The 25,767-nt window shown below is 37.5% G+C and overlaps 1 protein-coding gene across 1 annotated transcript; it reads right to left on the bottom strand.

Moving 5' to 3' along the window:
* Positions 1 to 216: 216 nt before the first annotated feature.
* LOC148673333 (gamma-secretase subunit APH-1A-like) lies at positions 217 to 25,591 on the bottom strand. Its single transcript, XM_088629697.1, has 7 exons — positions 25,002 to 25,591; positions 19,986 to 20,156; positions 15,099 to 15,172; positions 7,879 to 8,001; positions 6,137 to 6,264; positions 4,991 to 5,114; positions 217 to 4,052 (listed from the first exon to the last, which is right to left on the bottom strand). Exons 1-7 carry the CDS (start codon positions 25,112 to 25,114, stop codon positions 4,015 to 4,017), a joined length of 771 nt encoding a protein of 256 aa, XP_088485823.1. The 5' UTR covers positions 25,115 to 25,591; the 3' UTR covers positions 217 to 4,014.
* Positions 25,592 to 25,767: the final 176 nt, after the last annotated feature.

The following is a 25,767-nucleotide window of genomic DNA, read 5'->3' as shown; positions in this document are numbered from 1 at the left end:
ATTATGTATCATATAATATTGTCATTAATGGTAATAAGTTTAAGAGTTATGAGGTTGGATACCAGCTGTCAGCATTAAATTTATCATTAGAGCTGAATGTAAATCTTTGCACGAAGTCCAAGAAGGAAATATGAATGAAAAACTACATATAAGGAACAAATTCTAGGACCATTTCCAAAAAAAACAAACAAATATGACAATCAAATACATACTGTAAACTGTACAATGTGTTTATTATTATTACAAAATTCAAGAGATTACTTGTTTCTGTGACCTGGACCTTTAATCCCATATTCTTGGCACATTTTATACACTGTTAAATGCAGTGGTATTATTCAACTTGGGCTCTTGTGTATAAACTTTTTAACCTTACTCATTTTAATTAACAATTCTTAACAAAATGCATTTGAAATTAAAGCACCAAATTAAAAATAATGCTATAAACTACTGAGAAGCCAAAACAAGAAAACAGCAGAAGAAAGTATTTCTGGGATATTTCTGCTACTTACAAAAATAATCTTGCATACATAATCCATATGTAGTACACTGCTGTGTTTCCCTGTTCCATTGTTAAGAGTGCACCCGTTAAATTGTTAGCTTGGAGCCAATTTAATTTCATCGGCTTTATACTGTATATGGTGCAGTTAGGTGTTGAAATTGTTCTGCAATGCTGTAAGCTTAATTTATTAGCCATTTCAGAGAAAACTAGTGCAGAATATCCCTCCTCTTATTCTCTCTGGACTCTGAAGGTTTACAATTCAAATGAATCAACGGATCACATTACGTGGACTAAAGAAACACTGAAGAGCAGTGTGTTAGAAACTGGACAAACACAAGTATTATGAATACTAAGGAGACGGGAAGGTGGGGGTAAAATTATCTGGAAGATTTTTTTAATTTTAAAACTATAATAATAGTTAATCTGCCTATTATCAGGAAAGAAAAGGTTGCAAATAATACAACCATAACCAGAGAGATAACATTGCAGATGTTCCTGCTAATACTGCGTACATTATGTAAAAAGGTCTAAAAGTAGTAGAAAAGCAGAACCAACTTTTTCTCTGTACAAGCTTAAAGTCAGGTTACCTCTGAGCCTGTATATCTGTTTAAAGAACCGACCTGAGAATTTGTATTGTTCAAAGAATTATTAAAAAAACTTTGACTCAAAGACTCACACAGCTTAATAAAAGCTCACACAACCACAATTAAATCAAAGGGTTTGTCCAACCAAACCAGAAACCAGCCTGAATAGACACTTATTTCCACAGCTGCTTTCACATCTTTACCTTAAACAACTTTCTGCAGAGCCAGACTTCCAGCTACAGTGAAGAGGGAGCTTTGTCTCTTCAAACAATATTACACGTGCAGGCAGCCGATGTCATCTTACCTGCCCCTAAAATAACACTGTAATCTTTATTGTATTGCTTTGCTGGACATCAACCGTACCCCTTTCCAGTGTCAGCTGCCTTGACACACTTTATACATAATCACAAAACACTCAACTTCCAAATCTGCTCTCAAGAGAAGCCACTTTTGAGAATTACAACAGGGAGCTATTTTCTGAAATGTATTGAGCTGACACACTGTCAGCACTATTTTTCATCTTTGGCTGCTTTTCAGTGTATTACAAAAGGAGCTTTGCTACTTACTGACAACCATATATAGCAACAGAAGCTTCTTTGGTGTTCATTTTTTATAAGTTCTCCCAAAACTGCAGTGGTTCCACCAAAACTTCTACATGATTGAAATGTTTATTTCTCTAACAAACCTGCTTGTACAAAAATTAGGTTTTTGACAACAGAAAATGAAATACCAATCTTAACCACTAATGTAATTTTGTTATGATTTTAAATGTGCATGACTTATATAATTTGAATATTAAAAAAAAATCTGTAACCAAGACACGTGGTGATGTTGTTGGGGACATTCTTTACTGTTTCTCAAAATGATTATTCATTCTTTACCACAAAAAAACTTGAAATATTCTTGATTTCAAGGCTAAGGTAGCATCTGTCTAAGGCTTGGATGTCCTTCAGAGCTCAGATTTCCAATAATCAACGAACAGCGCCACCTCGTGGTTATCCTTAAGATCAAAGTTTTAATACTTCCATTAAAAAAAATAATTCAAAACACAATTGTTTTATTTGTTAGCATCTTAAGAGTACAAATGTTCCTAACTGATTGCCAAAGGTTTGCTAGTGATGTTTGGGGGGTTTCATGCATGTTTTTTTGCCATATGTATGGACTGAAAGGAGCAGTATTTATTTGAACATTCCTTTGGACTTCCTTCAAGATTTTAACAACAAAAACTAATTATAAAGAGCAGAAGTAAAATCAAAGCAGCCTTGTAACTATAAAGTCTGCAGATAATACAAAGATCATACATTTAGGGTTGAGGATGTGTATCCATAAACATTTTCTATGTATTTTCAGAAACTACTTTCATCACCATAAACAAACAAAATCACCCTAAAAAAACAAAAGTCTTTTAAGCCCATTTTGAAAATCTGGTTTTGAAAAAATAGTGTGAGACAAAAATACTGTAATAAAAAAACAAAAGTAGGTATAAACGTGAGTCTTCAAAAACCCAAATTAATGATCTTGGCAAATGACATTAAACATATGGAGACAATTACAAGTATCAAGTAAAGTCTATAGGATTCATAATTATCCACTCTGATGCATTTCTGATAACACGACACTACAAATTACAATGTGCAAAGAAATAAGTAATCTGAGCAACCTTTTTATCATTGCACCAGAATAAGTTAACTAGTTGAATGACAATTAAAGGTAATGTACAGTATTTAAGCAGAAGCCTGTTAAAACTACTACATTTTCAAATACGTTGTCTTGGGGGAAAAAAAAAGGTTTTCAGGGTGGCAGTGCATTTTTCTGATAGGTTCTTATTCCTATCCCAAAGATACAAAGAGTGTTTTGTAAAGCTTTATCTTTCATTAACCTTGATCAAAATTTCAAAGTACTTGTTGAATTTGCATGGCTGGCAGAAATATTACAGATAATGTGACACTGCATCTTACCCTCTTTCGCGACTCATGTGGGAGGTAAAGAAAGTTATATCTATATAAAACAGAACTGCAGCAGTGTGGAGTAGTGAATAGGGCTTTGGACAGTTGTGGGTTCAGCCCCTAGGTGAGACACTATTGCACTCTTGAGTGATGTACCTCAACATAATTGTTCCAGTAGCCAGAATCTAATGTCACATATGTAAAAGGGAAGCATAGCTGACAATATGTCCTACTCTTTACGGGAGATGTTAAACTTTATCAAAAGAATCATGATTCAAAATTCAGGGGCTGCTTTGCATAACCCAAGAGTCCAGAAAAACTACTAAATACAGATCTTCAAAAACACTAAATGGAGCATACCAGTGACAGCAGCAAGATTTGAAATTAGGCCTTTAAAAACAGAACAGCAGTATTAGGAAGTTATCCCTGGCAGTATGCCACCTAGCTCCTCTACAGGAAAATTTTTTGCTTAAACTGAAATCATACTAGTTAATACTAATTAGAAAAATTACAATGAAGCAATTATGCCGCTGTATAGCATTTTTAACAACTAAAATTTTAATAAAATCTGTTCTCAGAATAAAGATATTAGGGCTTGGCTTTTATATTTTAGTACATGTTGCACAGACCTATTCCAGAAACAAAAATCAAGAAACAAAAAACAGAGAATATAAATCAAAATGGTTAAAAAACTGATCCCTTGTGTTTTTGAACCTCACGTTCACACTGCACAAGTTCTTAGTTACACTTACTGGTCAACAGAGACATAAAAAACTACTTAGTCCATTTACATATGTTACAGTATTACTCAGTTCCCTGTAGAATAATTCTTCAGACAGGTTTGTAAGGGACAATGGAATATTGTGCCCATATTGCTGCCCATACACTGCTGGAGCCTCCCGTATAATTTATTCTTCCAAAGTATTCTGACAAAACCTGGAAGTCTCGTTATGATCACTTGGCCAGAAATGACAATGTGTTTGACTTAAGAAGTTACTTGTGAATCCACGCCATTTTTCCTACCTGAAAAAACACACACAATTAATATGAGTATCACATTTTTCACAAAACACATCAACTTTGATTTTAAGGAGATACACTTTAAACAAAGCTATTTTAAGGTACTTGTATTGCATGTATCTGATCATAAATTCCTGTGAGGACAAGACGTATACAATCTCTAGAAACTCAGTGATTTATTACAGCAGACTTGAATCACACTAAAGGATGGTTTAAAGTTTAGGCAGGTCTTACATGAGTTTACTATAAATACATTACAAAAAAGTAGGTGCTATCGGATTGCTCTACCATATCAATGAAGAAGATGAAGAACAAAAGATCAAGCACAGGATTACAGTACTAATTAGCAATGAATTCTATCAGGAGAGACACAGTGGCATGGCACAGCTCAATTCTGTCCTCTGGCCTCACTGTCTGTGTTGAGTTTGCATGTTCTCCCCATGGCTAAGTGGATTTCATTCCACAGTACAAAGACATGCTTTCTTCGTGAACTTGTACTTTGTCCCCGACAGGCATGTGAGAGTGTGTGTGTGTGCCCTGCAAAGGACTGGCGTCCCATCCACAGTGCATCCTTCCTTGCACACTCTATCAGCATTCTACAACTGTAGCACATGTAAAATCATAAATAATGTAGTGTTAAGGTTTCTTATCAGTTCTGTAAAATATCAGTGGTGTACTCTAGCAAAATCAGTAAAGTTCAAAGTAAATTAAAACATTTTTTCTTCCATAACTGAAATGGATGATAATTAAGTACACAAAACAAAAGCTGGGTATGCCTATATGTTACAAAGTGAATTGAGGGAAACTCAGAGCAGAAGATGATCTTCAACTGTTTTCACAGACGCAGACTATACATCCAATGATGGCTACAGTCCATTTAAAATAAAACTGACCAGAAATATACTAAGTCACAGTTCTACATATGTAAGATCTGGACTTACATGACAAGACGTGCAGTATGTTCTGAAGAGATCCTCCGGATGAGAAGAAAGCCCATATACCCATTACTACCATGATTATATATGCAGGCGGTAGACTCCCCTCATAAAATGGATTCAGGAATGTCTGGAAAAAAAAGGAAGAGTCCATATAACACCACCACAGCTTAAGCCCACTAATAAAATGTTGGTTTTAATAATTAAAGCACTAAAGAATGTTGTTCTTTAATTGGATAGGAATATGAATTGCCATTTTTTATATCCATCAGTGTTTTTCATGTCTCAACTCGCAACTAAGAAAATGCCACAACTGCTCATGGGAAGAATGAGAAAGTGAGGACAGTTTCCCCTAATCCACCAAAATTTGAGCCCACTGCTCTTTTAACATGTCACAGGTGCTGGGTGTTCAGTGATGAATGGAGAGGACAGCGTTTAACTTCCTGACTCGCAGACAGCACTGCACATAGCAGTGCTCGGGCACTTCTGAGCTCAGAGATGGACAGTGGCATGATGGCGGCAGCAACCTGTTATTGTAGAGCTCAATCTGTGCTGGGGTGAATGATGGCGCTGGATTTAATTTAAAACACTCTTTTATCACAAATTGCTAAGTCTACAACAAAAAAGCTTTTCTTTCCTGCAATGTTAGCTTAATATTTAAGTAGAATAAGTAGGAGGCTTCAGACAGACAGACCAACATGGCAGACCTTGAAAAGCATTATCTTAGGCTAATATTAATACAACATTTAAGGATGCATTTAAAATTTAAAAAATAAAAAAAAAAACTGCCATAAATCATTAGTCAGAAAAACAGTATAACACTGAGATGGGTTAAGGTCTTAAAAAGTAGATGAATAATTTCTAAATATATGATCATAAAGAAAAAGGAGCCAAACACTGGTATTCTGAAGGTTGTATTGCAACAAATAAAAAGTAAAATAAACAATTCAGTTTTAAGATAGTTCAAGTAGTTCATGTAGATACCTAAAGAAGGCTCCACAGCTGAAACATTGTTTCTTCTCTTCTCTATTCAGCATGGAATAAACCTTTACTTGTTCTTCTGTTTTAAGATAGCAGCTTGTGCTTTAAATTGGTTGGGTTTCTGTAACATCCACCATCCCCCCACTGGTCTCCCTCCAGAGGCTGTCTTACCAGTCCTGACACTAGCAGGTGCAGCGCCACCACCAGGGCGATGACCCACCACCTTCTCCTCTCGCAGCCGTCAAAGAACAGCACGCCCCAGAAAGTGTGCAACAAGGTCACCGCCAGCGTCATGAAGGCTACGGGGAGGACAGAGCACAAGGGCACTACTGAACACGGCTCCTCTGAAACCTGAAACTCTGAAACTCCTCACTTTCCCCCAGCTTCTCACTGAAGTCCAGCCACCCACATGTGCCCTCCCCATCCCTCCTCCTTCAACCTGTTTGCCAACACATACAAGTACAGTATCATTAATGTCAAATGAAATACGCCTTCAAACACTTACATGTAATTTTCATTAATAAGAGATTTTCACCATGTAAGGAAGCCAGTGTCAATGTCAGAAACAAAGCAAAGTAAACATAATTGTGTGAGGAAACTGTTGCCCTTTGAAGTTTGTACAGGAACAGTAGATTCTTTTTCATCTGATATCCAGTATGTTACTTGGTTTAAATCATAATTGATGGCAGGCAGAACCAAATTACCGTTTCCTTCAGTGAAACCTGTACTGTGTATCATTCTAAAACAGCTCTGTTCATGTCTGTTCACAGTACAGACAACTGCACAATGCCTGCCTCTGCATGACCTACTGTCCACAGAATTTGCCAGAGATATGATCCTTTCAGGGCCAACTAGGTCATGATAAACATCTATGCAGGTGGCTGGAGCTGGTCAACATTTGTAATAACATTCCACATGTGCTCCACACCAATGTGTGCCTCTAAGAGGTGCAAGTGCTTTACATGCTGCCTACAATGTAGAAAGGACCTTGACAAACAAATGTGAAGACATGGGAATGACTGATGTCTATACAATTTAGGATGGTCTTCTTTACCCATCAGTAATTTTGCTGTCTACACCTTCTATATCTCACCAATACACACATAGCCTTTAGATGCACAACTTTCTCTGGAAGCAACAAGATACTAAGAAAGTTGCACTACCACTGTAAATGTGGTTAAAAAACCACCTGAGTCTTGGTTTAGGAGTACTGATTATAATACCATAAAGACAAATATTACAAGTTAAAATGCTAGAACAAGACAGAATGAAGAAAGACTTTTCCTTACAGCGGAGGCAGAGCCGTTTTATTGTGAGTTTAGTAATAATTTTTATTGGTATTATGCAGTAATACTTCATATGCATCTGAAACAATAAGTAAGGAAAAGATTAAACGCAACTGTTAAACAACTAACACACAATGTATACTGATACAGATTAATTTAGTCAACGAGCGTTTCGTGTTGTTCTTGGGAGCCTTTTGACTTATCCATTTACCTGATTAAACCCAGTTCAAACATAAAATTACAGCAGACTATTATGAAAAGAACAGATCAGTTTCACTGAAGAAAAAGACCTAGAAAAAGACCGAGAGAATGACCCGAAGTTACTATAACAGTGTTATGGCAGAAAATGTCCAGTATTGAAAAGCACCCCAATATGTTGGAAGAGAAATAAACAATTTTGAAATATAATTTAGTTGCAGAAAAAAAAAATCTAACGCATGTTGCAAATCAGATTCCATAAAATATCTGAATTGAAAGCAGCAGAATTGGTGTTTTAACAGGTGCAAAGCATTGGGATGGGTTGTGAACATGATCACTCTTGGGCTCTGTAGGGGAAAAATACATTTTAAAGGATCAACCTGTTACTGATGCTGAATGATTCGTTAAAAGCTCAGGAAGGCAACGCACCTGAAGTGATGAAGTAGTACTGGGAGTCCCCATGTATCCCCACAGTCCCCGGCCCTAGAGAGTCCGACAGGATATTGATCATGGAGAAGGCTCCGCTCATGATCCCGAACCCCAGCCCAGCCACTGTAAAAGCAGTCAGAAGAAGAGCACATCACTTCAACTGTTACTAAAACTGTAGTTTTGATACTTTCAGATAAACTGGCTTCATTTAGGCTATTTCTTAGCTTCAAAGTCATCATCACATGTTGATAGAAGGAATGTGCACAAAGATAAAACCTTAGGTTAAAGACATCACTTTTGTCATTTATTACCTAGTTATTAAATAAGAGTACATTTGATGAGTTATAAAAACAACAATTTATAAATGAAAAATTAAGTGTGACACTCTTGCATTTTAGATGCTTAAGTCTCAATTCCTTACGGACAGACAAATTGATTTTTTTTAATTTCAGGTTTTACCTTTACAAGCAGTCAAAAATGGAAAAAGAAGTAGAATCTACACTTGATGTACTTTGGATTCATTAAAACACTTGACAACAAAGACTGCACCCACTGCAATAACAGACCATTAAAATGGTCATAAATCATTTATAATCTGTAGTTTGAAAATGGTCTGAGTATTTATTTTCTTTGTTTCAGGTAGATTTGCTATAGAAAAAACAATCGACAGGATTTAGACAGTATTTTCAGGATCGTCAATTTTTTGATGAATTAAAAAGCTGTAGGTCAGAGGATCAAGCTTTCCCAAGACAAAAACAAATAATAACTAAGTATTCATGTAGGTATGCATCACAAATTTAGTCCTGAAAACAAGAAATGTCTGGTTGGACTGATAATTGGATCAAAGTATAAAAAATGTTGCCACTGGATGTGAACACTACAGCATGAACCCTTCAAGAGAAACAAACTAAAACAACCTTATCAATAATTTCTATAAAACGTGTTCAAGACATTGGTGACACTTCCTCTCAGTGTTCTGACTGAGGAGAATTTAATTCCAAGGATCCCAAAGTGCTTCACAGATAAAAGAGGATTAACTTAATTCACCACTAGAGGGCAGCAGTGTTTAATGCTGCTGCCCCACTACACAATAGATCAGGTGAATTGGGAAATCATTCATTTGATTTGATTAGGAGAAATGTAGGGAGGCCTGATCGTACAACTTTGGGCTTGCACAATGTTCAAGTGAAACTTGGCTGGGACCCTGGGGTTAAAACCTGAACTCTTTTGAACAGTGCCAGGGAAGTCAGGAAAAATCAGAGAACAAACAGATACATTAATTGACTGTTGACTGAAGGCAGCTATAAAGCACATTTACAACAGCATCACAAATATGCCAAATTGTGCAGCTCAATATAAAGAAAGTGGAAAGCAATAAATGCTGCCTATCATAGGACTCTTTTCATTCTAATGTGTGATCAGTGAATGGACAAACATGTATAAACAGGGTCGTAATAGTGGATCTGCCATCAATGAAAGCTGAATGTTGGCTCAGCCCTGCCACTGACTTGACAAACAGCAATAGGACCCCTTCCTTGTTACTGGCATTTGAAAGATACATATCTAAATTGTTACACAAGACAGTAGAGTAGTTTTACTTTTATTACAATTTCCATTTTTACATTTCCTTTGAAAAGGCACCACATAAGACTGTGTCTTGGTAACAGGCATCAACTACAGCCAAGTACTGTTCAGGAGGTTTAATTAAGATGGATATTGTACACAGCTTACAGTAGCAAAAAATATATTTTATTAATTTCTGTCAGCTGCAAGAGCCTTGTCCTGTCTTTATGCTGGAAAGGTGGCTCTTTCCTGTGGCCCAGTATTGTCTAGCACAGGGTAACTAGAAGTACCAAATATTTAGACTAAGGAAAAACTTTAAAACACCTTAAGTTTATAAAGATATGCATATGCCACACAGTGGCAGACCCAGGTATATGCAATATACCACACACAATCCATTGAGGTTAATGCTATTTTTTTTCTGAGAAGGAAGCATTGGAAAGCTTCATAGTCCAGTTTTTGCCATAGATCACTACCGCCAATACATTAAGAATAATTAAGGGATTGACTAAACACTATGGTGTATACTCCTTGTGGTCAAACAGCTAACTTGAATATACTAGATAAAAATTTGCTCACAATGCTACTGCAGAGTAAATCAAGCCTTGTCTTTTTTTGCTGTTAAGAACAATTTCCTCACTACTGATTTCGCTGCGAAATATTGCTTAACTGTCTGTACCAAACCTACTGGAATTATTTCAGCTCTTGAGAAATGAGCATTTGGCCCATCTATTCATCACGTTTGTCTGTAAGTAATTGAGGATCTCTTCCAATTGTTTTTTGAAAGAAACCAGGATTTCCACTTCAGCAACATGACTGGAAGCTTGTTCCATACTCCCATAATACTTTACTTGAATAAGTGTCTCCTGTGAGATTTAAATGCATGTCCCCTGTTTGTGATCACTAGTGCATGTTTCACTTTTGACACTGAAGAGCTGCACAGGGTTTACTCTGTCTGTGCCTTTGAGAATTTTAAAAACTTGTGTCAGATTCCTTCACCATTCAAAGCTAAAAAGGTTCAAGTTGTTTAAAAGTTATGTCAACATTAAAACCATATGTAGCCTTTTTAAGCTCTGAATTGTCCATTTTATGTTTATAGTTTTTTACTGTATGTGCATGCATTACCCTGCACTTGTCTACATTAAACAATCTTCCAGGTTGTGCAGTCTATTTTCTAATTTATTTTTAAGTTTTACTGCTTCTACAGTTAACCGTTCTAATTTAGCATCACCTGCAAATGTGACTAGTTTACTTATTTAACCAGAATACAGATCATTGACAGATTATAAGAACAGTGGTCCAATTTTAGATCACAGTGGTTCACACCTAATTACATCACAAGAGTCTGAGCATTCTTCCCTTATCTGTACTCCCTTCTATCAACCAATTTTAGTCCAAAATACACACATTTCCCCAAATGCCTGAAGCCTGTGATTTGAGAATTAATATTTTATAAGGAAGTTTAACAATTGTGTCTATTACTGTTGTTGCTTGCTTAAATAACTACAGTTATTTGAATCTGAAATAAATCTAAGTTTGTTATGCAAGACCTATTATTTCTAAAGTCATACTGATGTAACAGTTGAGGCTTATGATGCAACAATTAGAAGTCACTAAAATGAATCAAAAACCATCTCTTTAAATCAGACAAAAGAAGGGGAAAACTCGACTCTGAAATGTACAAATGTATAGATTTTAAATCCACATCAAATACTTTAGCCAGAATAAAGGTTTAACAAATATGCACAAATATGTACTGTGCCAGAGGCTCCTAAGGGCTAACCCCAGAGGAGTCCTCAGAAACTAGCTGCTGGAAGAAATTACAAAGTTACAGCTAAACCGCTTCTCCAGGGTGATATGCCACTGTCTAAAAAAAAGCAGGATTGTCCACACGATTAAAGAAAAATTCAATAAGGCAAGTATTATTGAACACACTCTTCACACTTTGAAATCAGCATAACAATTGCATTGCTTTAGAACTAAGGAGAAATGTTTCTTATGTTATCTATAATGTTCATGACATCTGCAGTAATTAAATGGCCCTTTGAGGAGCGATAAGTAAATAATTAGTGTGAAAAGTATAAGGAGATAAAATGTTTGTATGCGATAATTCAAGAATTTGTCAAGAAAGAAGCCACTACTGATAGAATTTGCAACAAAGAATGTAAATGGTACCGCAGATGTGGCAGAAAGCTTTGTGGGAAGACCAGAGATGAACTTTTTATTCCAAACACAACACCTGGCACAAATCCAACATTATGCATCACCCTGTCAACACCCTCCCAACATGAAAGCATGGTGGTAGCAGCATCATGTTAATGGGGTGCTTTTCATTCACAGTGTCTGGGAAGATTGTCAGGTTTGATGGAACAATGGATGGTGCAAAATACAGGTAAATACTACAGGCAAACCTAGAAGATTAGGCACAAATTGTATCAAGCCAGTGTACAATGTTAGTAGAGATTTACTCATGAGGTAATAAAGAGTTAAAAGGTTTTCAGCGAGCTACAAGGTTTGCAGTTCAGTAGTCACACAAGGCCTCAAGGTTCTGGGAGTACTCCTTGGTACATCTGGTATGCAACACTAGCACCTTGTTTTCCTTATTTCTTGTCCTTGTACTTCTGCTACCGCTCTGTTGCTTAGAAACACGAGTGATAATGATTCACCCCAACCTGCTTACAATATAATATATAAGCTAGAAAGACCCACTGTAATTTGAGCTTCTCTTGCTAACCCGCTAAGTGTTTGCTCATTGTGTACACAATAAAGACTCCTTTCTCTGACCGAACCCAAGTTAAGTTTCTGATTATGATTCTTATGATTCTTCTCGGACATATTCAATCTCTCTTTAGCTCAGTCTATAGTTCCTTCCTGCTTTAAGAAAACCACAATTGTCCCTATTCCTAAGAAACCCAGAGTCAGCTGCCTGAATGACTACCGCCCTGTTGCACTCACATTAGTTATCATGAAGTGCTTCGAGTGGTCGGTCAAAGCATACATCACCTCCTCACTGCCTGACACCCTAGACCCACTGCAATTTGCGTGTTGCCAGATCAGGTCAACAGAAGATGCTATTGCCACTGCCCTCCATACTGCCCTCTCACACCTGGATAAGAGAGGAACATATGTGAGAATGCTGTTTGTTGATTACAGCTCAGCATTCAATACCATAGTACCCTCAAAGATAGTCATCAAGCTCCAGGACCTGGGACTGAACGCCTTCCTCTGTAATTGGATCCTGGACTTCTTGACGGAACGTCTGCAGGTGGTGAGGGTGGGCACCAACATATCCTCTACCCTGACTCTAAACACTGGAGCCCCCCAAGGCTGTGTGCTTAGCCCTAACCTCTACTCCTTATTTACCCATGATTGTGTCACCAGGCATAACTCAAACTCCATCATTAAGTTTGTGGACAATATAACAGTCGTCGGCCTGATCACAGATGGTTAAGAGTCTGCGTACAGGGAGGAGGTTGAAACCCTGGCAGCATGGTGCCAGCAGAACAACCTCTCTCTGAACATCAGTAAGACTAAGGAGATGCTTTTGGACTATAGGAAACACCAGGGAGGAGATCACACACCTATCTAAATCAATGGGACTGCGGTGGAGAGGGTCAGCAGTTTTAAGTTCCTGGGAGTTAACATCTCAGAGGACTTAACCTGGACCCACCACACCAACACCGTGGTCAAAACAGCACGGCAGCACCTGTTCTTTCTCCGCAGGCTAAAGACGTTTGACTTGCCGTCACATATCCAGGCCAACTTCTACAGGTGCACTATTGAGAGCATCCTGACTGGTTGCATCACTGCCTGGTATGGGAACTGCTCCGTCTGGGATCGCAAAGTACTGCAGAGGTGGTGAAGTCAGCGCAGCTCATTACTGGCTGTGAGCTACCAAACATCCAGGATATCTACTCAGCTAGATGCCTTAAGAAGGCCAAGTCCATTCTCAAGGACCCCAGTCATCCCAGTCACAAGCTGTTTTCCCTCCTGTCGTCTGGTAAACGGTACCAAAGCGTTCAGTCAAAGTCCAACAGACTACGGAACAGCTTCTACCTCCAGGCAATAAGACTGGTAAACAGCCAACCTGCAGCTCCTTTAGCAAATCACCCGTAATGGCTATATGGACGTGCAGTTTTCATTGTATTCAGGATACTGCACTACTTGGACATAATATATTGCATACACCATGCAAAATATTCATATTGAGTTTTATTCAATTTCTATTACATTATTACTATTATTATGTAACCTTATTTTCGTAACCTTAATTTTGTGATTTTTGTGAGCTCGCAGAAAAACCATTTCATTGCCAGCAACTACTGCTGCATGCTGCATTTTTGTGCATTTGATAAATAAACTTTGATTTGATTTGATTCAACACCCAAAAAGACTTAGGCTGCAATTGGTGCCAAGGGTACTCCCACCAAATTGAGTTCATGGGTCTGAATACTTATCCAATTAACATATTTCATTTTTTTCTCTTCAATTTTGTCTGACATTTACTATAAGCTAACTAAATCTTATCAGTCAACAATTTGAGCATTCAGATTTCAAATAAAATATTGTTTAAAATGTGCACATATCTTAATTTCATAAAATAGGAGACCATAGTGTACTGAGCCATGTTATACTCCCCTCCTCTAAATACAGCCATACTTAGCCAGTTGAATATGCATCATTTAGTAATTTGACAAAATGGGACACCATTGGTATAGTCTGATAATTGGTATATAATTCTGCAAGGCATTGTAGCTCCTAGCAACCAAATGAGGCAGCTGGACCAAATAGCTAACTCTCATTTATAGTAAAGGCTCTTTAAATTAACCTTCAAGGCACTTGGGTCACAAGGACCTGGATTGGAAAGCCTGCTTTTACAATGTTTAATGAAAATACAATACTCTTTTCTGTCTTTTTAGTATGCTTATTAAGAGTGGGAACATTAAGTGAAAAACTACTTTTTGTTGTTGTCAGAACACTGGCATCATTGTTAAATTTACATGATTGTATAAGACTCTGTTATTGAATTCTGATCAGGAAGGACTCGAGTGATCTGGGTCTATTTAAAGCAATAGAACCTGAAAAGTTGAGAGAACCTGTTCAAACGGTCCAATTAAGCGAATAATTAAATGATCAAGAACTAATTAAAAACTAAGTTGGAATGAAAACCTCAAGACACACAAGTTTGCCAGAAACATACCCCTGGATGCTATTAAAAATGTAAATACCTTAAAATGCAAACAAATTTCACTGGGTTTGAACAAGCTACATGAAGCAAAGAAAGTACACAATTACTGCTATACACAGTCTTACACTTGTAGCAGCAACGGCTTAAAAATCCAGGTGAATTTAAGATGTTCATAAATAAACTCTAAAAAGCAAAACTTACAGAGAAACATTGGATCTGAGTATACAAAATCTGCAAAGGGTATGTATACAACTATTTTAGGTTGCAATATTATTTTTGTAAAAAATGTTTTCAAAGGTTATGGGATTTGTACAGTAATGGAAACTCCAATGAGACATTTGTTTCTTAAAGTCAATAAGTTCAAAAGCTAGATATTTACAGAAACAGAAATAAAATATTGAACATTTATTGACTATGTTTTATATTTTATATATATATGCATTAGAAAATAAAAAAACATATTTCATACCATAAGCCATTTGCTGGACTGATATAGGTGAGTGCTCATCTTCACTGAGTGCTGCCAGTCCTTCATTGGCTTTTCTGCAGGTAAAAAAACACAAGAGTTTTTAACAGATAAAAGTTGTCTGAACACATTCCAACAGTCAGAACAGTTTGAGTAGTCAGAGCAGTCATTAGTTTCCTTAAACAGCAGCTGAATGAAATAGATATTAAAAACCTCTGTAATACTACCGGCATGATTATTTTAAAATGTGAATTTCCAGTAAAGGGCAGCATGGTGGCACATTGGTTAGCACTGTTGCCTCTCAGCGCTAGAGCCCAGGTTTCAATTCTGGACCTGGAGTGCTATCTGTGTGGAGTTTGCATGTTCTCCCCTGGTTCACGTGGATTTCCTCTGGACGCTTCCTCCAAGAGTCCAAAAACATACTGTTACGTTAACTGGTATCCATAACAACTGGCCCTGGTGTGCATATTGAGGTTTGCAAGCTGACTCTTTGCCAGCAACCATATCAACCTGCAACTCACAACTGGCAACCCACTGAAGCTAAGCAGGTGTGAGCCTGGTCAGTACCTGGATGGGAGACCGCCTGGGAAAAACTAAGGTTGCTGCTGGAAGAGGTGTTAGTGGGGCCAGCAGGGGGCTCTCACCCTGCGGTCCATGTGGGTCCTAATGCCCCAGTATAGTGATGGGGACACTGTTCTGTAAACAGGCGCCATCCTTCGGTTGAGACGTAAAACCGAGGTCCTGACTCTCCGTGGTCATTAAAAATCCCAGGGGTGTTTCTCGAAAAGAGCAGGGGTGTAACCCCGGCGTCCTGGCCAAATTTCCATTGGCCCTTACCAATCATGGCCTCCTAATAATCCCCCTCTATGAATTGGCTTCATTACTCTGCTCTCCTCCCCACTTATAGCTGATGTGTGGTGAGCGTTCTGGCGCACTATGGCTGCCATCGCATCATCCAGGTGGATGCTGCACATTGGTGGTGGTGGAGGGGAGACCCCATTACCTGTAAAGCGCTTTGAGTGGAGTGTCCAGAAAAGCGCTATATAAGTGTAAGCAATTATTATTATTATTATTATTATTATTATATGTCTGTGTTTGTGTCTTGTCTGCCCTGCGATGGACTGGCATCCCATCCAGGATATACCCTGCCTGGTGCTCGCTGCTTGCCGAGATAGGCTCCTGTTCCCCCACCAACATGAATTGGAAATTCGGTTAGAAAATGGATGGATGGATTTCTGGTAAAGACGTGTAAGTGAAGTACCCGGGTGATGACATCTACTTGACTCTCTGCATTGCACAAGTGGCAGAGTGCCTCTAGGATAGGTTTAGAACCTGCAGGCTTGCAGTGATGTTGGTGAGCAATTGGAGCCTCACTCAGTCCCAAGTGGTACAGGAGTAGTTTTCTGAAAGCTGAGTCTTAAAAAAAATCGGCAGTTCAAATAGGATGGGTAGAGTGGTGGATCCCATTTAGCTAATTACATGACTTTGAAAGACAATTGGTTGCACCAGAGCCTATTTAGACTTATACTTATTAATACTTATTCAGTCTGTCATTTTATTTTTTATATTATATTTAATTTATGAGGATTTGCAGATGTTTGTTTTCATTTTGACATTATGCAGTGTTTTGCGTTGATCAATGGTAAAAAAATCACAAATACATAATGATTCCATACTGTAACACAATACATTTTCAAAAATTACAAGGTGAATGAACTGTATATACAGTAATTAAAAGCAATTTGTCATTCCTGTGGGTTTGTTATTGAAGACAATATTCTCTTATTACATTTTTACTATAATATTTTTACAAAAAGGCATTTTTACCATATATCTTACCAAATAAATTAAGAAAAGTACAAAGGATTCAATCTAAAACAGTCATTTAGAAGAACATGCTTGCCTATGAAGGACCCCCAGTAAAAAACATTTTCAAGTATGATGGTGTCTCACTCCCTGAATGGATGGCACTTTGTAAGGCACACATATGAGACAGGTTTCAAACTGTAAGGATAATGCATAAAAAAGCATCTCTTTTAAAATAATGTTTCTGGAATTCCAATGTTTAAGGATTCTGTTTTCTTTCCTAATTTCTCTATTTAGTGGAAAGGCTAATAAAGAGGAATTTAATTTGTGCCTCAGTCACTAAAAAGTGCTCCAGGCATCTATACTCTACTGACAATACTGCTTTCACAAAGCAAGGGCTACTACCAACGGATGTTGCTCAGAAAATCCCCCCTTCAATAGTATTAGTTTCATTTCATGGGTGACCAGGAATGAAAAAGTCTGCAAGAGCTTCTGACATAGGAGCTCTATTTTGGCTTTTATCTCTTTCCTACCTTCTGTTAGTTTTTCAAGATGACAAGTGACCTTTTAGCAACAGAAATCTACAAGTGGTTACAATAATTTGCCACCCCAAAGCTCCAGGCATCTATACTCCACTAACAATACTGCTTTAACAAAGCAAGGGCTATTACCAACAGATGTTGCTAAGAAAATCCCCCTTCAATAGTATTAGTTTCACTTCATGGGTGCTCAGGAATGAAAAAGTCTGCAAGAGCTTCTGACATAGGAGCTCTGTTTTGTCTCTCGTCTCTTCCCTACCTTCTGTTAGTTTTTCAAGATGCCAAGATGCCAGAAATCTACAGGTGGTTATAATAATTATTCACCCCCAAGCTGAAAATCACTCCAACAGGCCACTTCAAAGAGCTATTAAGGCTATAAATGTACAATTAAATAATGGTCCTGCACTATTTACTTGTCAGGATCCCCAAATAACAATCTGATTTAGTTGTTTTCCAAACATTTGCATTCTGGAGGGGCATTAAATGATTAATAAATGTGGGGATCCTGAAAAGTAAATAGTTTTAAAATAAATTATTAAGATTATACCCCTTAATCCCTTAACATCTATTACTCATTGGACATTACTGAAAACATGTCACTCTCTTTACTCTTGTTGAGCTGACTGTTCTCTGCATTTCATACATTGAAAAAAGAACCATACATGGAAAAAAGAAGGAATGGGGAGTAATAAAGATCACAACCAGTTGTCAAGTTCCTTCTAAAAGCTGCTTTTCTTGTTCAGAAAACGTACTCCACAAGACAGATGCACAAGTGTTATCGCACACATCCAGAGTATTTTTAAACTATCTGCATTTCTTATGTCACTTTTTTCCTTGCTTGATTAAACATTATGTAATTATGTTGTGCATGAGGAGCTGGATACTTACCTGGCTTAATGACAACGAGACAAGGTCTTACAATAACCTTTCTCTTCCCAAACTATCAACAGTGATATAAATAAGCTGCCTGCTGGAATGTTTTACTATACATATAAAAAACACCTTTTTATTTTCCAGTTCATGTCTGACAGCATTGATGGTACAACTGCATAGCTTTTGCACTGTACAACAAAGTGAAATTATAACTTCTAGTTTTACTGTTGTTACTACAGGGTTTGGAAGGAGTCCTCCTTGAATGTCAGAGGCTGAAAGCTCCGCACTTCGCATTCAAATAAACTCAAACGACTTTTTATGCCTGGAGATCTTTAATCTTTAACAGGGTCATAGCATTCAAATTATTCAAAAGCTCACACCTGAAGAAGGCGTTTTTATTTCTTCTCTTTTCAGCATGGAATAAACCTATTACTTGTTCCTTTGCAGCCAATGCGTGCTGACGCAACTACCCACCTGAACTACTTCAACCTACATCTGCTGCGACCCACTATGCCTTCCTCCAAATCTTTTTCTAGATCTCTTTGTCATTCCTTCTCTTCTTCCCTGGGTCACTTGCCCCCTTCTCTTACTAAACTAGCTTTCCATCTCTTCACAGCGATCTGTTCCAGGACCAGGCTTTCTAATCACCTTCTATACCTTTACAGATTTCATTGACATAATATCATTCCTAAAGGATTTCACCCGAAATGTAATACTTTTTCTTTTGACTCTGATACCACCCAGAATAACACTCAGAAAGCTCACACCTGAAGAAGGCTCCACGGCCAAAATGTTGTGTCTCTTTTCAGCATGGAATAAATCTTTACTTGCTCCTTTGCAGCCTATGCATGCTGACGCAGCTATCCACCTGAACTACTTCAAATTATTAGTTGAGATAATATTTAGTAAATTTAAAACAATTAAATTCCACATTTCATCTCATTGTAAAGCAGGATAAAATTAACAAAAGGCTTTAGCTTCTTGTTTTTATTATATACTTACTGTATGTCAGCAGCAAAAACAAAGCAGTATGAATTGAGGAAATTGTGTCTGGGACAACAGACCAAAGATATGTCTCAAATTGAGTGATTAAGGAAGCAGACAAAAAAATGGGGAGCATGTGGATCAGTAAAAACATTAAAGAAAATCTGTCACAAATTTGGAGTTTTGCTAGCTCTGGAACAAATGGATTACAGTTATGTTGAAATTCCTGTACACAGAATAACAGGGGATGCAAAATTTTAGAGACTGGTCAAACTGGATAGATTTTATAAAGTACTTCTGACTTAATATCCTCACATTGGAAAGAATAAAGCAACTTGGCATTTTCTAGATTACAATTAAAATGAAAATCCTATATTTAAAAAAAGACAAAAATGGAGAGCCATAAGTACATTTCAAGGCAGTATGTATCCGAACGTTTTACATGATTGAAAAGTTTATTGATACGATTCAATAATTATGATTAACACCTCTTGGCATCCCGGAATACTAAAGTGACATTGGTTGCATTTCCTCTATAAAACCTAAATACAGTAATAAAAACACTGACACCTTGCCAGTGTCAACACATGACAGCCCACAGGCTTAGCAAATCTGACGGTTTTACAGCATCAACAACGACCTGTCAGGGATTTTATGCCTTGAAAAAAATATAGAAATCTGAACTCACCTCAGCAGCTTGTAGTAGGCAAATCGAAACACCTCCTGCAGGATCACAGAAAACATCACCCCAAAAATGAGGAGCCCCCTCTGCAACTGGTAGTCCTGGCCACCAGTGGCTTTCATGGCAATAAACCACACCAGTGAAGAAAGCAGCAGGGACAGCAGCCAGAAGAAAGCTCTGCAGGACAGAAGCAAGTGAGAGGCAGTGAGAGGAGACTTGTAATATTCTGGAACAGAAGAGCTGCATTCATGCAGCCAAGAGGTCATATCACAAGGCAAATGCAAATTCAAAATCCATAGACAACAAATGGAATGAAACAAAAGTCCTCTGCATTGAAAAAAAATCTTTAGTTTTGATTTTGTCCCAATGCTTGTTTTTCTGAAGAGAAGTACAGTCTTGAAAATACAAATAGTGCTTCACATTTCATCCATATTAAGATATTAATTTCTGTCAGAGCAATAAAAACTCTACTTTACAAGGTATTAGCTTTTTTTGAGCAACACTTAAGAGACTGACCTATAATACTTGTCAGAACATGCACAAGCCAGACAAACATTTGTGACAATTTGACTCAGTGTGGAATTACAGGAGAGGTGATCAACCAGGAGAGGCTTTATAGAAGAACTTAAACCCTTCAATGACTAAGCAGCTAGAAAGAAAGCTCTAACTTAAGGCAATTTAGACAATGAGTCAATCCTGAGACCAAAATTGTTTATCTCAGGATGAAACAAAAACTAGAAGACCTTGCTCTTCTGTCTCAGACCAGACCTGTTTTAAGTGGAACTCAAAACGAAAGTAGTCAGAGAACATATTACCTTTATTTAGACTTATGATAACACAAAAGCCATTATTACTAGTGACCTGTATAAGTAGAAATGTGCACCAGAACACTGGACAGTCACAAGGAAAGTGTTTCGGAAGGCCCTTCAGTACATACATTTATTAATGCAACCTTTAGGGTTCATATTGTGTTTAGTTTAATTAGGAATGGAATAAATACAAATTTAGAAACTACAAACCTAATACTTGAAGGTGGATTGCACGCGAAAAGCAGCAAACAAAGTAAGGTTTTGAGGGACAGGTTAATCTTTTAATCAATTAAAGATTGATAATAAAAAAATCAGTCTGGACTTAAAACAGTAAACTAAGTATGCCTGAATTCAAAGCCTAACTCCAAAAATCTCTAAGCAGGCACATCAGGGATAAATAAAATAAAAATGTTAATGTGAATAAAGGAAACGGTTAATTGAATGAAATACCATTTTCTTTGTGGAGTGCAGCCAGAAAGACTACTCTAAAAGTGAATTACCAGGAAGCATAAAGCACTTTTTTTTGCCAACACAGTAAACTCATGATTAAGGTGTGATATCAAAGACAAATATACAAGGGTGTTTCCATTTCTCCACAAAATGCAATAACCCAGAGGGTTATGAACAACTACTTTTAACATGTCTAAACATGAAGCATCAAGGTATTAGTTGTTTTCAAAACTCTATAAGGCTGTTTATATTGCAGCAAAGGACACATTCTCTCATTTTCCTACCCACTGTACACTATGGGCCATATCTGCAATAAAATGATCCTTGAGAGAAACTCTTCATGGTGTGAATATACAGCCACAAAAAAAAACTTAAATAAGATCAAAGTGTTAAAAAATTACAATTCAAAGGCACTTTAAATTATATAAAGCCACAAATAAGAGACTAATTATAATTAATTTAATATGAATAGCAGCAACAAAAATGCAATACAATTTAACTTAAGTCTGAGTAATTAATTACCACAATTGAGAAACAGATTTTGTATTGCAAAACAGAAAACAATATATGCAAATGAGAGAAGACACTTATACAATATAAGATCACTACAATTACAAGATGGGGTTCCTAAAATTCTGGCACCTGCATCTAAGTCAAAATCCTTAAAAGCTTTTAGTATAATAGAATGTTCATATGGTGTGGTACTAAAATGTTCCACAATTACAATTAGATGGGTTAGTGCCCATCTCATTTCTATGTTCCTGTTTGACAAATTCATTTATTTTACAACAGCACAATTCCAGAAAATTGTTTCTCAAATGCACTGATAAAAACATCCCCTAAAATTCAAAAACAAAACTGATATTGTCTATCCAGTCCAGGCTATAACTGAAGTTAGGCTTAGCTTCTGCCTCCATACATTTCTTATCTCTTGGCTCCGAAGGACCAAAGTACAGCACATTCACTAGGCCACAGCCTAAAGTGCTAAAGATCTTAATCCTAGTTAACCCTGAATAAAGACTGACCAGATTGTTGGATGGGCAAATTATTTTTTCATATTCTTCCAAATATAGGCTTTCCAAGATCTAGATCACTCTACTGTCAGTAAACAGCAACACATTATACTTTGAGCTAACTGCAGTCATAGTACCACTGAAAAAAACCCCGGTGAGCCTCTAGATTATGGGTCCCAAATCCTGGTCCTGTAGAGTACATACCCAGTTATTGTTTTAGGTCACCTGTTTTTAAAGACTAGCAACACCTGGATGATACTTATTAACCATCAAGTAATGCGATCAATTAAGAGAACTCTGGTCCTTAGGTGCTAAATAGTACTTAGAATTTAGTCCTAAATGATCTTTACAATAGTTACCTCACCTGTTTCACTGTTCACAATGGAACTGTTTCATATCTTTAGTAGTTTTTGATTTAATGGAGACCTACAAAATCTGTGTGACTGGAGCTCTCCAGGAACAGGGCTGAAGATTCACCGCTCTACCTTAAACAACTGGGAGGGACCAGCACACAGTTTTATGACTGGGAAAGGTCTGCATCATATTATTCTTCCTGATCGACTTAAACCTGCCAATTTTCCCAACAGGATGTGATCAGCTACTACGATGCTAGTTACATCATATACTAGTACACTGAAAAAGTAGGATACTGCCACACTTCCAAAAAAAGAAGCATGCAGTCTCATATGAGTGGTACAATAAAATGGCCCTAAATATTTTTGCAAAAGACCGTACTGGCAATGAGAAGAGAAACCAGAAGCTGCAAATATGGAGGTGACACTTTCCCATGTTCTAACAGACATCAGATGTTCAGTCTGTACCACTGTACCAAAGTATGTGTTATAATGTGCATTTCATCCAGGACAGGCTTTAATGGATCATAGATGGTGGCTGTGCTGAGCTACAGAATTGCCCAACATGGGGATTCCTTGTGGAGAAATCATAAAGCCACAATACCAAATGGATTCCAGCCCCCAAGGTGCACAGCAATTGAACTACAAAATATTCACCCAGTGGTCTGCAAGGGTGTGGTATCGTTTACTTGAAACAATAACATTTTCCTGGAGGGGCTGCTGCCTATCAATGCTAGTGGCCATCTGTCTAAAGAGTACAGTATTTTTTTTTAATAGAAAATGATGTCCCTGCTTAAGGCAGAAAGAATAAAAAATCAGGGCATCACAACTTCCCCATGGCTTCACCAGTCTCAAGAAGTAAACCCCACTGATCATATATGGGCTGTACCAGGGACAGGAACACCATTTACAACTAATGAGCACATGGCTGTTTTTTTTAAATGCAAAGGGCAGGGCGAACCTCAAATTGTAATGCCCATGTTTTGCCAGTACTTTGTTTTGTTTCAAATATATTTTGATCAAGTCTGCAAGAAATTTATACTTTTTTTTAAAAAAGTGTTTTTATTCTGGGCAGTGTTTTAGTAAGCTTTTAAAAAAACCCTGATCTTTTAGCTTGTGCAGCTATATGATTCAACAGGTGATGCCAAGAATGATGTCTGATGTTGAACCTGCAGAATGCCCACTGACACAGGTTGACATTCACATGCAATAAGATGTCATTTTAACAAGTTGTTCATCCTGAAATTGAAAATGTGATCCTATATGAAGTTCCGAAAGTCACCATACCTCAGTAGATACATGATAAACATCATCCAGGTGGATGCTGCACATTGCTGGTGGTGGAGGGGAGACCCCATTACCTGTAAAGCACTTTGAGTGGAGTGTCCAGAAAAGCGCCATATAAGCGTAAGCAATTATTATTAATTATACGTGCAAAACATTTGTGATGGTACTTAAAACTAGCTACTACCCACTAGGTTGCAGTAAATGAAGCTATATAGTACACAAGGCTCTGTGGCTAAGGATCTGCGCCTGTGGCTGGAAGGTTGCCGGTTCAAATCCTGTGGGCGGCAGAGAAATCCTACTTTGCTGGGCCCCCGGGCAAAGCCCTTAACCCCAACTGCTCCATGGGTGCTGTATAAATGGCTGACCCTGTGCTCTGACCCCAAGCTTCTCTCTCCCTGTCTGTGTGTCTCATGGAGTGCAAGTTGTGGTATGCGAAAAAGACAAATTCCTAATACAAGATGTATATGGCCAAAGTGATCTTCTCTTACCCATGTACTACATTTAGCCAAAAAGGAGAACTAGAAAATTGAAAACGACATTTATAACGAAAAAAACGAAACATTTATAATATACAAACCAAAAGGTTTTCAATTATTCTGGCTAGTACCTAGTAGTAAAATCTTATTTTGCGAATATACTAATAACTCGTTTACTACACGTTTCTTACTTGAGATGATACAAAACTGTATTAAAGACATATGCCTTTGTTTCACGTGATGAATGTCTGGAAACCCACATGACAATGAATTGTCTCGTTATGAGAAAGAAACTAAGAATATGTCATTTTAAATTCAGATTGTCCGTAACAGACATACTTATAATAAAGTTACTTATGTTGTTCAATTAACTATTCTAGCAGTATAATCGCAGTAACCCCGAGCTACCAAGAAAATTACGTTTGCTGATTGTCTCTAGGATCAGATCGCGTCACGCTAATTAGATTATTTCTTTCAGCACACCGGGACCATACTTCACAAATACAGCAGAATCACATATACTGTAGTCATAGACAATACATTTGAACACGTATCGACTTCAATAAATCAATTTATACAGGCTTTTCTTTTCAGCGCATGTGAGTCCGCACAACCACAGCTGAAGTTCACTCACCCTGCAATCAGAATGATAACTCGGAGAGGGTCCCTGGCGATAGTGAAAATAAAAAGGGCGAAGGCTGGCCCAAAGGCGATAAATGCACACCCGAAAAACACAGCAACAGTCATTGCTATCTAACTACCATTTACAGACTTTGTGAAATCTAAAAAGAAAAATCAAATCAAAAGAGTACTTAATCGCATGTTAAAACGCATAAGTAATTTTAGCGTTTAAAAAGTGGTAAACGTTTTTTTTTTATCCGTCTTCGTTATTTAGAGCATTTAAAGGTTTCGGTGGAGGCATAAATGCAAAATTAAGTGTATGAGTTGAAGAAATCTCTGTATATACGCTAGTTCCAGTTCATATCCCTCAGTTATCCCCGCACAACCTGTTACTGTGAAGACTGCAGGAACAATGGACCTTCGCGAATCTCTTAACAATCCGCTCGCTGTCCACAGCTCATTCGCATCTGCTTTTTGGTTTCTTGTGCTTTGCTCATAATTTACTCGTTTCTGCTTCTCCTTTTGTTGCAGAGCCACTCACTCTAGGGATTTTGTTTGTTTCAAGTTATTTTCCTTTCCCTTCCGGGTTTGTCACTGTTGCTACCTCATATCCAGGGCTGCAGATCCGCTTAAAGGGACCACGCACATTTGTTCTTGTATCAAGGTATTGGCAGGTTAGGAGGAAAATTGCTCTGAATGAGAACTCAAGAGTACATTACCGTTAACGCAGAACTCCATCAAACATGGTTATTTATTTACATTTATTCTATAAATTAACC

This window comes from Lepisosteus platostomus, chromosome 4, assembly GCF_059453375.1.
Source record: "Lepisosteus platostomus isolate fLepPlt1 chromosome 4, fLepPlt1.hap1, whole genome shotgun sequence".
NCBI lineage: Eukaryota > Metazoa > Chordata > Actinopteri > Semionotiformes > Lepisosteidae > Lepisosteus > Lepisosteus platostomus.
Note: the sequence above shows the minus strand (reverse complement) of the source record. Positions and strands in the feature narration are given on the sequence as shown.